At 39.7% G+C, this 12,345-nt stretch overlaps 1 protein-coding gene across 6 annotated transcripts; it reads left to right on the top strand.

The window, feature by feature from the left end:
- Window positions 1-271: 271 nt before the first annotated feature.
- On the top strand, window positions 272-10,776 carry LOC101861669 (nucleoside diphosphate-linked moiety X motif 19). 6 transcript variants are annotated; one of them, XM_005102813.3, is made up of 4 exons: window positions 272-368; window positions 6,804-7,550; window positions 8,658-8,865; window positions 9,807-10,776. In XM_005102813.3, exons 2-4 carry the CDS (start codon window positions 6,810-6,812, stop codon window positions 10,034-10,036), a joined length of 1,179 nt encoding a protein of 392 aa, XP_005102870.1. In that variant the 5' UTR covers window positions 272-368; window positions 6,804-6,809; the 3' UTR covers window positions 10,037-10,776. The 6 variants fall into 6 exon arrangements, with proteins under 6 accessions (XP_005102870.1, XP_005102867.1, XP_005102869.1 ...); XM_005102810.3 differs by having other exon boundaries at window positions 274-368; window positions 6,774-7,550; XM_005102812.3 differs by having other exon boundaries at window positions 274-443; window positions 6,808-7,550.
- Window positions 10,777-12,345: the final 1,569 nt, after the last annotated feature.

Below are 12,345 nucleotides of genomic sequence, written 5' to 3'. Positions count from 1 at the left end.
TTATTATGCATCCTAAGTTTGTATTGAAATGTTGAGAAAACCAAGTCACCGAAATATTTAAAAAATGTTGATGAAATAGGCCTACCTCGTTTCTTTTCTTCATTGTACGATGGAGAGCATCGTAATGATAATAAAAATAATAATAGTATTTTTATTATCCTGAGCCGGTCCAAACTAAACGACAGCAAAAAAAACTTTCAAAACATCAGGCTGCTGTACTTGACCCCAGGAGTTCTGATTCAAAGGTAGAGAACTCTCATTTCTCTCACTCCCTGGTTTTGTTATTGTGGACTTGGGACCTCGATGTTTAACTTGTTCAAGATACTTGATGTGACTTTCAAAAATTCAAGTTCAAGGAAAGAAACATCGTACTGAGTTACACGTCATTGAAAGATAATTAATTTGTATACTTAGATGCAAAATCAGCTGTTCTGAGTCCCCAGGTATCATGCAAAGCGTTTGTTTCCCAACATTTGAGCCCTTGCACTCGGTCTGCAACAGTAACAGTAACAGCAACAATGTCGTCAGCGTCTACTTTCGCTTTCACTTGTTTTGCTGCAGAGGAGAATCGGCGGTCTTTTACTTTCCCTTCTGTCTCACACTTAACTACCAGTTGTCCATTTTCTACTAGATCTAGATCTTTAAATATTGATGCGCTGAACACAAATATCAACTTCATTTCCATCACAAATTCGTTCGGAGAAATAGTGCCGATCTTTATTTCTCCGAACGGTTTCCGGCTTCCGGTCTCGTGATTTTTGGCTTATTTATTGCGAGAGTTCGGCGCCAACTTTCATTCTACTTCTGGTCTGGGAAGGAACACCGCATGGCAAGCCCGCCTACAGACAACCTTCAGTAACACCCACCACACACCCACCACCATCATGCACATGTGCACACACTAACTAAACATGACCAGTGGGCAGCTTTTGAACGTATGACGAGCTGAGCTGTGGATGGAGAGACAGTGTGAGTGAAAGAGCGGGTGAAAGGAAGAATGTGCGAGTGTATCCACAGGCGACAGCAACTACAAGACGATGACACCGACCCCCCTGGCCTGGTCCACAGCTCACGAAGGAAAGGAATGCAGCTCAGGCAGTGTTTTGCCTATATTATTGTCCATGGTTCGCAGGGTGCAAGGGAATGAGTGAGATTTTCTTTGTGTGTGCCTGGAGGGAGGGGGTGAGGTATGAAAGTCATGCGGACGGGGATGAGCCGCGGGAGAGAACAGGGGAATTAAATGAATGAGTGAAACTGAAAAAGACGAACGACTCATGAGCCATGGAGTGAATGGATCCTGTGTTTCTATTTTTGTATACTTTGAACTGTTACTGAATAAAGGCTGAAATAAAGCCCGAAAAACAAACACACACACACACACACTCCTCACTCTCCACTTACAGCCACACACAGACACACTCATACACACACACACACGCACACACACAGGAGCAAATTTTTGGGTCTGTATCTATTTCAATTTTCAAGAGCTAGTCTAGAGATTTTTAGATGAGTGTAAAAACGTGAAAAAGAAAGGTTTCACAACAGAAAGAAATCAAAATTAGAACAGCCCACAAACAACAACAAACATTAACAAATAAGGGCGTGTGTCCTCCTGTCCGAAGAAAATTTGCTGTTTTAACCCTAAATGTGCGTAATTTTTTTTTTTTTAAGTACAGGATATTACACATGTAAATTATGGAATAACACACATTAAGGGGCTTGCCAGTGTCAGTACATTGGTCGCAGCAGTGACAAACGCAGATGCCTGTTCTATGTGTCGTTATCAATAACCCTCCGTAGATCTTGATCTAGATCTAGACAGCACACGAGTGAACACAACACATTACGTTTAAGAGCAGCACCCTTCATAGGCAACACGTCATATCTGTAGTGAAAAACTGTTTGGAGTTGTAGCATTTCTTTATAAATATTTACTGCGGACATTTTTTGGACCGATTGAACCACATTGTATGAACAATCTTTGATAGGCCTATACTATAATTATTGATCTTTATAATATCCGAAATTTGCGGGAAAGGATTAGATTTCAGAGTGTTCGGAGAAATAATGCCCAGCTTTATTTTCCCGAACGTTCGGAGAAATAGTGCCGGCCCACAAATTAATAGATAGATAGTTACCTTTATTTTTCATCGTTCTATAGACACTATAGTAGTACTATTCTCTGGATCTAGAATCTAGTCTAGACATCTGGTCTAGATTCTAGATTTAGATCTATCTAGATCTAGATCTAGATCTAGATCTAGAACGGGGAGGAGTTCAGGGGGGCCTCTGGGCTTTAAAAAATGCCGACTCTATTTCTCCGAAGGCTCGGGAAAATGAACCTGAACTCTATTTCTCCGAACGGTTTACTAAACATTCTCGAGATTTCGCTGGTTAATTGCGAATGGATTGGCCTGTATCGTGTGTGTGAGTGTGTGTGTGTTTAAGGTGTGAACTAGAGCTGTGCCCATTCGACTCTACTATTCGACATTCATGATTTTTGCACTGTTGTCTGTTGTTCACAGCTAGATCTATTCGAAGAGTGGCAGAGCCTTTTGAATGCCTGTGATTTTTTTCTTAAACATGATGGATTTTCGTCTTATTTTTTTTTCAGACTCAAACGTAGAAAAATTGGAGCATTTACTTACTTTTTACTTTTTTCTTCCGCTTGTACTGGTGGTTGTCGTGGGGAGACATAGGCGTCTGTCTGCAGTGCAGCAAGGCGGGTGGCCTGTGGAAGGGACATCCTGTGAGCTCTGAGGGTGTCTGCCACCTATTCACTCAATCGTCGCCTTGGTCTTCCTCTGGCTCTCCATCCAGAATATTTAATGTTGTATGCTCTCAGAGTTGAATGGTTTGAGGGCATCAGCGTGAGGCGTCCGAACCACTTGGCCTTTTGTTTTTCAATGTGTGGTAAGACTGGTGTTGCTCCTACGGTGTCCCATATGAATTCATTTTTTATTTTGTCTTTTCTTGTTTTGTTGACCGCTCTTCTTAAGCATTTTATCTCACGTGTGACCTGTTTCCTCTCTAGGGCTTTTGTTAGGGACCATATCTGGCACTGAATGTGTGTGTTGGAAGGAAGGCGTTGATGAGCTTCACCTTTGTGCTCATGGGGATATTGGGATGTTTCAGGAAACGGCCGAGTTGATAGCTGACTACATTGGCTTTCTGGCGTCTAGTCTCTATTTCTCTATTTAATTTTGCATTTTCTATGAAAATGCTGCCCAAGTATTTGAATTCGCTGCTTTGTTTTAGTTGGGATCCATTGATGTTGATGTCCACTTTGTCTCGTCTCCTGCTAATTGTCATGACTTCGATCTTGCTAATACTAATACTGATCTTCATGTCATAAATATTTCTCGCAGCTCGCATTTAGTTGGTTTTTATATATGCTCCTGTAGCTGGGTTTTGTTTTTCATCATTGCCAGGTCATCTGCAAACATAAGTTTGTTGAGTGCCTCTGGGTCTGGATTGGCCTCCTTTGTAATCTGGTCCATGTAGATCACGAAGAGCAGAGGGGAGAGATTGCAGCCCTGTCTGACTCCGGATGTTACTGGAAAACAGTCCGATGTTCCATTGGTAGTGCGGACTGCGCTTCTGCTGTTCGCTTAGATAGCCCTGATGTTGTCTAGCAGTTGTCCCTTGATGTCGTACAGATCCAAGATCTTCCATAGCTTGTTTCTGTTTACGACTCGATCAAAGGCTTTTTCTTGATTCACAAATATGAGATGGAGATCTTGGTCGTATTCCAAAGCCCTCTCGCACAGTTGTCGGAGTGCGAAGATTGCATCCGTGCATCCTCTTCCTTTTCTAAAACCAAACTGGGCGTCACTGAGAAGATGTTCGGCTTTTGTGCGAGTGCGTCGCTCTAGGATCTTTGCATACATTTTCCCCACATTGCTGAAAAGAGATATATGCCTCTGTAGCAGCACATTATATCTAAAATCAGTAAGATAAATAAACAGAAGTACTCTTTATTTGATGGTTACGAGACAGAGTGATAAGAGGATCCTACAAGAGTTATAAAATGTCCTTTAAAGAGAATATCTCTTACTAATTCAATATTCCCTCGTCACTCTATGGACAGCTCAAGCAAGGGCACTTGACTCTTGAAGCGCAGCGAATGTTTTTTTCATGAAGTTAGCTGTCGCAATGAGCTCCCCTAACCCTACGCGAAATTTGAAGCACTATGAACGGTGACGATGTCAACAACACACACGCGCTCATCGACTAGCATTGAACAGCACCAGTCAGACTGGACTATCACAATATAAGAAAAAACAATTCAACAGGGCTTCGAAATGCGGAAGTTAGATCTGGGCTTATCTTATAAAAGAAAAAACTATTCGACGCCGCTGTGTATAGCTAGCGAATGTACAATAGTGGCAATTAGGTCTGGTTTTATGCTTATCATAATATATAAGAAAAAAAAACCATTCGATGGAGGTATTCGAATGTCATGAATAGTGAGCTCACGCTTCGAAGCTTTGGTGATTTTTTGTTTATTTGCAGAGCACTAGAGTGAAGGGCGGGGGGGGGGGGGGGGGGGTGTGAAGGGATTCTTTTGTTTACAGACATTTAAAAACTCTAGCTCTAGAAATTGTGAGGCAGCGTGGTGGAATCAGGCTCTCGTCAATTTTGGGGCATGTAGAGTTATTGGTATCATCTTAAAGCTTTTTCACTTGTCTTTATGTGGAGGAAAAAAATATCCGTTTATCTTGAATACAGGTCGAGATATTTGCAAAAGAAGAAGGTGAGGGTAACCTGTTTTCAGAGGTAAAATTAGTGAGAAAATGGCCGCCAAAGATTAGTTATTTCCTTTGCTTAAGAGTCCGTGGTAACTGAAAATTGACATTTTTGTGTGCCTTTAATCAACGTTTTCCAGAAAATCTACACAGGAATGAGTTCTTTAATGGGCATGAAAGGTGTGGATCCAAAAAACAAAAATTTGATAAAAATTCACGAGCCAGCGGAAAAAATGCAAGTTTCTTCACTTCGATTATTTTGACGAGAGCCTGATTCCACCACGCTGCCTCACAATTGAGTTCGATTCAAAATATGCTTCCTCCCAGTCCTTGCAGAATGGCAGAATGAAAGATGACGCCGAAATCTCTCATTTGGTTTTTGCAGTCATTTTTTTTCGGGGGAGGTAAATTTTTTGGAAGTGAGTATTCCCACGCGGGGTGGGATGGGAATAATTTTCTATGTTATTCCCTCCCTGGTCAGATCACTTCTCATCTTTCCTATCTATCTATATCTAGATTTTAGTTTTGTAAGAGATGTAATACAGGCTGAAGGCCGACCTCTAAACCTGGGGGTGAGAATTAGACATTGTCAAATCTAAGTAGATCTAGTACGCCTCTACAATTTTCTGCTGGGTCTGAAAATATTGAGCACTTTCAAACGAGAGTGCTGTTAAATTAATGCTAAGGCCATTATATATAGGGGAAAAATGTCACTTTTATCTAATCAATCTCTTTGGAAGCAAAGAAAAAGGCCAAAAATATGAATGGAAGTGGAAGTAAAACTAAATATGCTCACAAGAACACACACACCTTTAAATTCGTTTTAAAAAACCCAGCAAAATATTTTAAAATCCCCTCAGGGGGGTGGGAGTAAGAGAAAAACTTATTCCCACCCGGGGTGGGAATAATGGCAGCCAAATTTTTTACTTTTTCACTCTCGCTCACAGATGACAAATGCACTGCTTTGACTTTGGGGTTCAAACTTGAAACTGCAGTATTTTTTGCTGCAGATCATAGGTCTACATATCTTCTAGTGTGACATTATAGGCCTAGCCGCTAAAACTGTCGCAAATCCACTGTTTTCAAGAAAATTTCAAATCTAACTGCAAAACAATGAATTATAATATTATTCGTTAAAATGGGGGCCCCCCCCCCCCCCCCCCCAGGTGGCCTAAACGCAACCCCCACTATTTTTTTTTTTAAACCTCGGAAGAGGAGGGGGGGGGGGGGGGACTTTCAATTCCAGAATAAAAATGCTGCTGTAGGCAAGTACCCACTATAGAATGCAAAGGTGAATTACCGAAAAATCACAAACTACATGCTCTCCTCTTCTTTTATTGTCTTTTTGGCCTGTCCTAGGGCTATGGCATATCACTTTTGGAGTGGCTCACATAGGGTGTCTCTCCGCACCATCTCTCTCTGCCGCCTGTCATACTTCACTCATCACTGAACTGGCCAATCACAACGCTGCACTGCTGACTGCCTGTTTGGAGCCCACCTCACCCCCCAACCCCTTTCCCCCAGCGAGAGCTTGCTTGATCTCTCCCGCTGTATCCAAGTTCAGGCCTTTCTTTGCCCCGTTAAACCCAAACACAATTAATTGAGTTTACATAGAGACAAAAAAAAAGGGATTCTGGTAAGGTCCCACTGTAGGGATGGTCCCGCTTTAACTAGAATGTTGTGAGAGAAAAACAAAGAAGCATTAGTGCTGTTTGTAGAGTACTCCATTTCTCCAGGTCCAATTTAATTGTTATGATTTGCTCTGCTGGAGGTCAACGGATTTTTTAATAAAGATAATTTTTTTTTTAAAGCTGGGATTCTTTCTTGTAAGTTTGAGTCTGACATTTCGTTGAATTGAATGCCATTAGACTTTTATTTCCGGAAGAAAAAGGCCGCTGTAGGCAAGTTCCCGCTATAGAATGCAAAAGGGAATTACCGAAAAATCGCACACTACATGCTCTCCTCTTCTTTTACTGCCTTTTATGCCATTATCTAATCAAATCCTTCTTTTTATTGTTTCAGTTATAAGTGTCTTCTCTGATTCTGCCACAGCTAGGTATGGCCGGAGTTCTCAAGTACTGGCGGGAATCTGCCAGTTTGATCCTAGCATCCCGGCGACTGGGTGCAGTCAAGCCTCAACAAAGCTTCATGAATCAACTTTTCTCGAAAAAAGAGACAGAGCCTCCTGTTGAGCAAGATGAACTTTTACGACTGTTGACAGTGAAGAGGAGCAGTGGTAGTTCTTATTTGCCAAATGTGTATGTTTTTCCGGGAGGAGTTGTAGACAACACAGATTTTTCTAAGGACTGGCTAGATATGATGAGGTTCAACACAAGCACTGAGTTACTAAACTTGTTCACACATGGAAAACCTGGTTCGCCTATCTTTAGTAGAACTCGAGATTCTGAGTTCGCATCAGTTCCCAGTGAAGTTGCTCTCAGAATTGCAGCTATCAGAGAAACATTTGAAGAGTCTGGAATCTTGTTGGCCAGGAGTAATGATAATCTGGAAGTGCATGGAACACATAGTCTTGGAACACCTCTTCAAGGCAATATATTTGATATCCCTGACAAGGAACGAAAGATCTGGCGGAAGAAAGTCATTTCTGAACCATCGCAATTTATGAACATGTGCAGAGAGCTTGAAGTTGTTCCCGATATTTGGTCATTGTACGAATGGTCCAACTGGCTCACTCCTCTGCTGAAAAAAAGTCACAGGTTTGACACTGTTTTCTTTCAGAGCTGTGTCGATGAAGGTCCTCCCATAGAAGTAGATAAAGGAGAAACCGTGCATGGAGTGGTAAGCCCCAAGTTCTATGTAATACATTTTTGGTGGCATCGTAGTGAAATCAGGCGCTCTGCAAAATAATGAAATTGAGTAAATCGTAATTTTTCCACCCGTCTGTCAATTTTTATGAAATACTTTTTTTTTTTTAGCTCATAACGGTTTTTTTATGAAAAAACATATGGTGTGTATTTTTCTGAAAAACATTGATCAAAATCAAAGGCACAAGGAGGGTAAATTTGCAGTTTCCAAGAACATTCAAGCTTTGGAAGTCACCAATTTGGCTGCCATTTTCTACTAATTTTACCTCTCGACTTCTAATCGTGATATATGAGTATTTTTTCACCGAAAGCAAGGCAAATGAACAGGCTTTAAAATTATACCAATAACTCCACATGTCCAAAAATTGATGAGCGCCTGATTCCACCACGTCGTGACTCATATATATATATATGTCACTTTAGTTACTTTATTTCAGATAAAGTATCATTCATAAGGATACATTGTCTTCTCCGGGGTTGGGAATAGACCAATGCCTTTTTGCTCAACTAGTATGTCCATATTACTGTGTATCTGGAGCTCAAAGGTGGTGTCTGAAAACCAGAAAAAATGATTTTATGTGCCCTCTCTATCAATTAGTCTAAAGTTTTTTTCCTTAATTAATAAAATTGATTAATAATATACTAATTAATCGAACTTTCTTTCTCCTCCTTTAACAGAGAATGTTAGAGATATTGTCAAAGGGATTTTCATGTCTCCTCCAAAAAGAAATTGCTTATTTGGCATTGGCCTCCTGTTCACTCATACCATCGATAAAATTCTCATGACATTAATTTTCTGCAAATTCGTTAACATTGTTTCTGTTTTTTCCTCACTAGCATCTGTGGTGTAGCAGTTATGAGCTTCACTTTTGCTCACAGGAGACCTGAGTTCAGTTCCCGAGTGGAGAGAACATTTTTATTATCTTTCTTTTTCTGCAGGAATGTTTTATCCCTCGGCAGACCGGGTTGACCCTGACAGGCAGAGGGTTGGAAGCCCAGCTCCTAAATGATCTAAATTACTGTGTCGATGTGGGCGTAAAAACATAGACGTTAAAATTTTTGTTGTCCTCTCCTCTGACAGTGGATGAATCCGGCCAATTTACTGAAAGCCTGCTCACATGGTCTGGTTAGCTTGGCTCCTCCGCAGACATATGAACTGTCACGACTGGCTCGCTTTGCAAGTGTGGATGACCTTTTGACCCTCGCCTGCCAGCGCTCGAAACACCGCTCTGCACGCTGGATGCCATGGATCATAGCTTGCAAAGACGGTTTAGTGTTTCTCCTGCCAGGTACAGCTTTCCGAAGACATCATCCTTTTTCTGTTGAGTGTGCTTAATGATCTGAATGGGTTGGAGACACTACCTTAATTTGTTTTATGCTATGTGGAATTTGTGTTATCTATGAATGGTGACGGCCAACAAGTAGAACTGCGAAGCCTGAAATACTGTATACTGCAGGGATTTTAAAGAAGTGTTTTTTTATGTGCTACTTCTTGAATTTGTAATTTTCACGATTTTAAACGATATCCTCAAATTCAAGTCATTTATGCTACTGCATTGGAACTCAAATATATGTGAGGCAGCGTGGTGAAATCAGGCGCTCGTCAAAATAATTAAATTAGAGAAACAGGCACTTTTCTTGCAGTTGAGTAATTTTTTTCGAATTTTTATTTTTAGCTCAATACTTTTTGTGTTATTTAAAAACACGTTTCTGTGTGAGTTTTCCAGAAAAACCTCTATCAAAGGCTCATAAAGTGTAAATTTACAGTTTCCAAGGACACTCAACTTTGGAAATTACCACACTTTGGCCGCCATTTTCTCTCAATTTTACCTTCGACATCAGGCAACCCCCACCTCCTTTAATCACAAATATTCCAACTTCTTTCCAAGATAGACGGGTATTTTATTTGCCAAATGCAGGTCAAATGAACCGGAATTAAGATGATACTAATAACTTCCTATGCCCAAAAATTGACGAGCACCTGATTCCACCTCGTTGTGACACTATATAGCCTACATAAACTGAGCGACTCAAAAATGTGAATACAAAATGTACATGAAAACTGAAATGGGCAAAATGAGAAAAAAAGCATATGAAAAACAAAAGTAAACAGTAATTATGTACCAGAGAGAGAGAGAGAGAGAGGGAGAGATATGCCTAAATGACAGTCTTGGTGAAGAGAGAATAGATAAACCTCAAATCGGTTAATGGCTCCTAATTTTTGTTCCAGGTGACGAGTTGTATCCCGAGGACCCAGACTACACTGGAGAGAACTCTACAAATGTCCCTAAGAGAGAGGAAACTTTTGACGAGCTGGCTGCCAAGTTCCCCCAACAGAATCGGGCTTTCATTAATCACAAAGACAAGCAGCTGTCACTGTCTTGTAACTTAGAGTATCTTGAGGGACACGTTTTACCTGTGAACTTCAATCGGAAGTCTGAGTTCCAGCCTAAGTGGTAGACATTTTCTTTAGGAGACTCGGAATGATTGTAGCAAGTCTGCTGTAAGCTGACAAAACGCCTTTTTTCAGTTTTCGCGCCTAATTTTTTAATTTGCTAAATCGTTAGCCTGATTAGTCTCCCTACTTGTGTGAAAAAAACCAAAGTGAAACTGACTAGATTTTTAATAAATTGGAATTCAAATTTCAGAAGAGCACTTTTTAAAAATGGTTATGTAGACAAAAAGCCTCTTCATCTCGAGACTACTGTGAATAATAAAAAAAGGAGTTTTGTCATCGTACTGCAGAAATGTAGTACAAGAACAAGTCAGTGGCTGGTGTGTTGTAATGGATGATATTGTGTGGGGCTGTGTTATGAAAGTATTGAAATCATGTTTATGGTTCAATAGCGCTATGTCCCCACGGTTTTATGCAAAAAAAATTCTGAAATTATGCAAACTGAACCCAAAAATGTGAAACTATGCGATTCTGTTAATTTTTTTTACCAAAGATTGATAAAGGAAAATAATAAGAAATTAAGCCTAAAAAAGTCAAATATTGCTAAATTATGCCGGATGCATAAAACCCTGGGGACAGCTTTGTGTATATACTACATCTGATTCTGAGAAAACAGATTCTACAATGAATAAGTCAAGTATATGGGACGGGTTAGTTGTATGCAATGTGTTCTTACATCCTCTGCTGGTTCAGGCATTGAACTGAAAATTGATTAGTTCATAATAAAATAGAAATTTGAAACTGATGAAGGCTTTCTGTATAGTGTTTTATTTTTTAATTTACTATCCTTGTAGATTGCAACAAGGATTCAGTCTTTTCATGGAACTCTATTCTGTTGCCTGTTTCTTGTATTTTATTTGCTACTACTCTTAGAAAGTTGTGCAACTTTAGTCAACATGTAGACCAATCAAACATGTGGTCTGAAGACGCTCAGGTGTGATCTGTACAGCGTTTCTCTTGTCCTTATCTGTTCTTGGTGAATAGAGCTTTTTTTCACGTGCTGACTTGTTGTGAAATATAATAATAATAAAAAATAATAATAGTAATAGAAAGCATTTGTAAGGCGCAAATTCCCGCTCAACAGCAAGCTCGATGCGTTTTACTATCTATTACCCCAGCAGACCTGATACCATTCTGAAACAATCTCGTCTTCCTGGTAAACATACAGTGCAAGCTACACACTAACATAATGACAAGTATCTCTGAATTTGAGGCCAAGTTTAACATACTCATTGCCGTGTCAGGGGAATAGACAACCATTCGCACCACTAGTTTCTGTGTGTTTGCTTATCCAACTTGTGAACAGTGGTCCTCTTGCATGGGAGATGCATTCTCTCTCTCCCTGTCTCCAAGTCATTCCCGAATCCCCATGTAGAGTACTGAATGAAATTGCATTAGATCGTTTGAGGTTAGATTTTTCAAATTGGGAGGTTGTGTGAGTATCAAGTGATTTTGTGTGTGTGGGTGGGGGGGGGGGGGGGGGAGAAGAATTCTTGGAACCATAAGAACTTGAACTTTTACAAGAAGATCAAATTCGTTACAAACTTTTTAGCAAAAGGCTATGTCATCAGTACATTGTCATCAGTTCATTATCATCAGTAAGAAGAGAAGTAACTTACTTACGTGACAAAGAGTGAAAGACATTTTTCTGAAGATATTGTAGTTTATTTATGAAGCAATCAAGAATGTGATACGTGCAAAGCTTAAGTTTACACATACAATGGACATTATCCAGACTACACAAATGTACTTTGCTCGACAATATATGACAACAATGCAAAATCTCTATTCACCACAATGAATCGGCAGTGAAGAAGTGGTAATGATAAAAAAACATCTTGTCAAGCAAAGTTACAAGTACAAGTTCAAAATGCTTAGAGTCGGTAAACTTCTGTTGAGCTAGCAGTCACTGTCGAGTTTGCCAAACTAGATAGGTAGGTACCGGTATGTAATTTTATTCTTTTTCTAAGCAAGTTCATCAAAAGCACCAGACGCCAGATTACATGGATCTAAATCGAGCACTAGCAGTATCTGTTTTTGTAACTCATTTTAGTGTGAAAAAACACAATAAAAGAAAGTTACTATATTGCTCAAGATTTTATGCCACACTAAGTCCGCTACACTATAAAGGCTGATCATAGCAGTCAAAATAGTATAAATTTACTTTAAAGGATTAATTTGTTTTCTTAACTTTAAGAGTTTTAACACATTATACTACTACAAATAATAATAATGATAATAATTATAATAAAGATAGTAATAAAGACCACTTCGCTTCACAAAAAATAAGATTTAAATCTTGTATCAACGTTTC

The sequence above is a fragment of the Aplysia californica genome, unplaced genomic scaffold (genome assembly GCF_000002075.1).
Source record: "Aplysia californica isolate F4 #8 unplaced genomic scaffold, AplCal3.0 scaffold00343, whole genome shotgun sequence".
NCBI classification, from domain to species: Eukaryota; Metazoa; Mollusca; class Gastropoda; order Aplysiida; family Aplysiidae; genus Aplysia; species Aplysia californica.
This window is presented reverse-complemented; position numbering and strand designations above follow the sequence as displayed.

Coding starts and splice junctions, on each gene's coding strand:
- LOC101861669 (XM_005102813.3), top strand. CDS start 6,810: ATGGCCGGAGTTCTCAAGTACTGGCGGGAATCTGCCAGTTTGATCCTA. Junction 7,551..8,657: donor GAGAAACCGTGCATGGAGTG/GTAAGCCCCAAG, acceptor CTCCTCTGACAG/TGGATGAATCCGGCCAATTT. Junction 8,866..9,806: donor TTTAGTGTTTCTCCTGCCAG/GTACAGCTTTCC, acceptor TTTTTGTTCCAG/GTGACGAGTTGTATCCCGAG.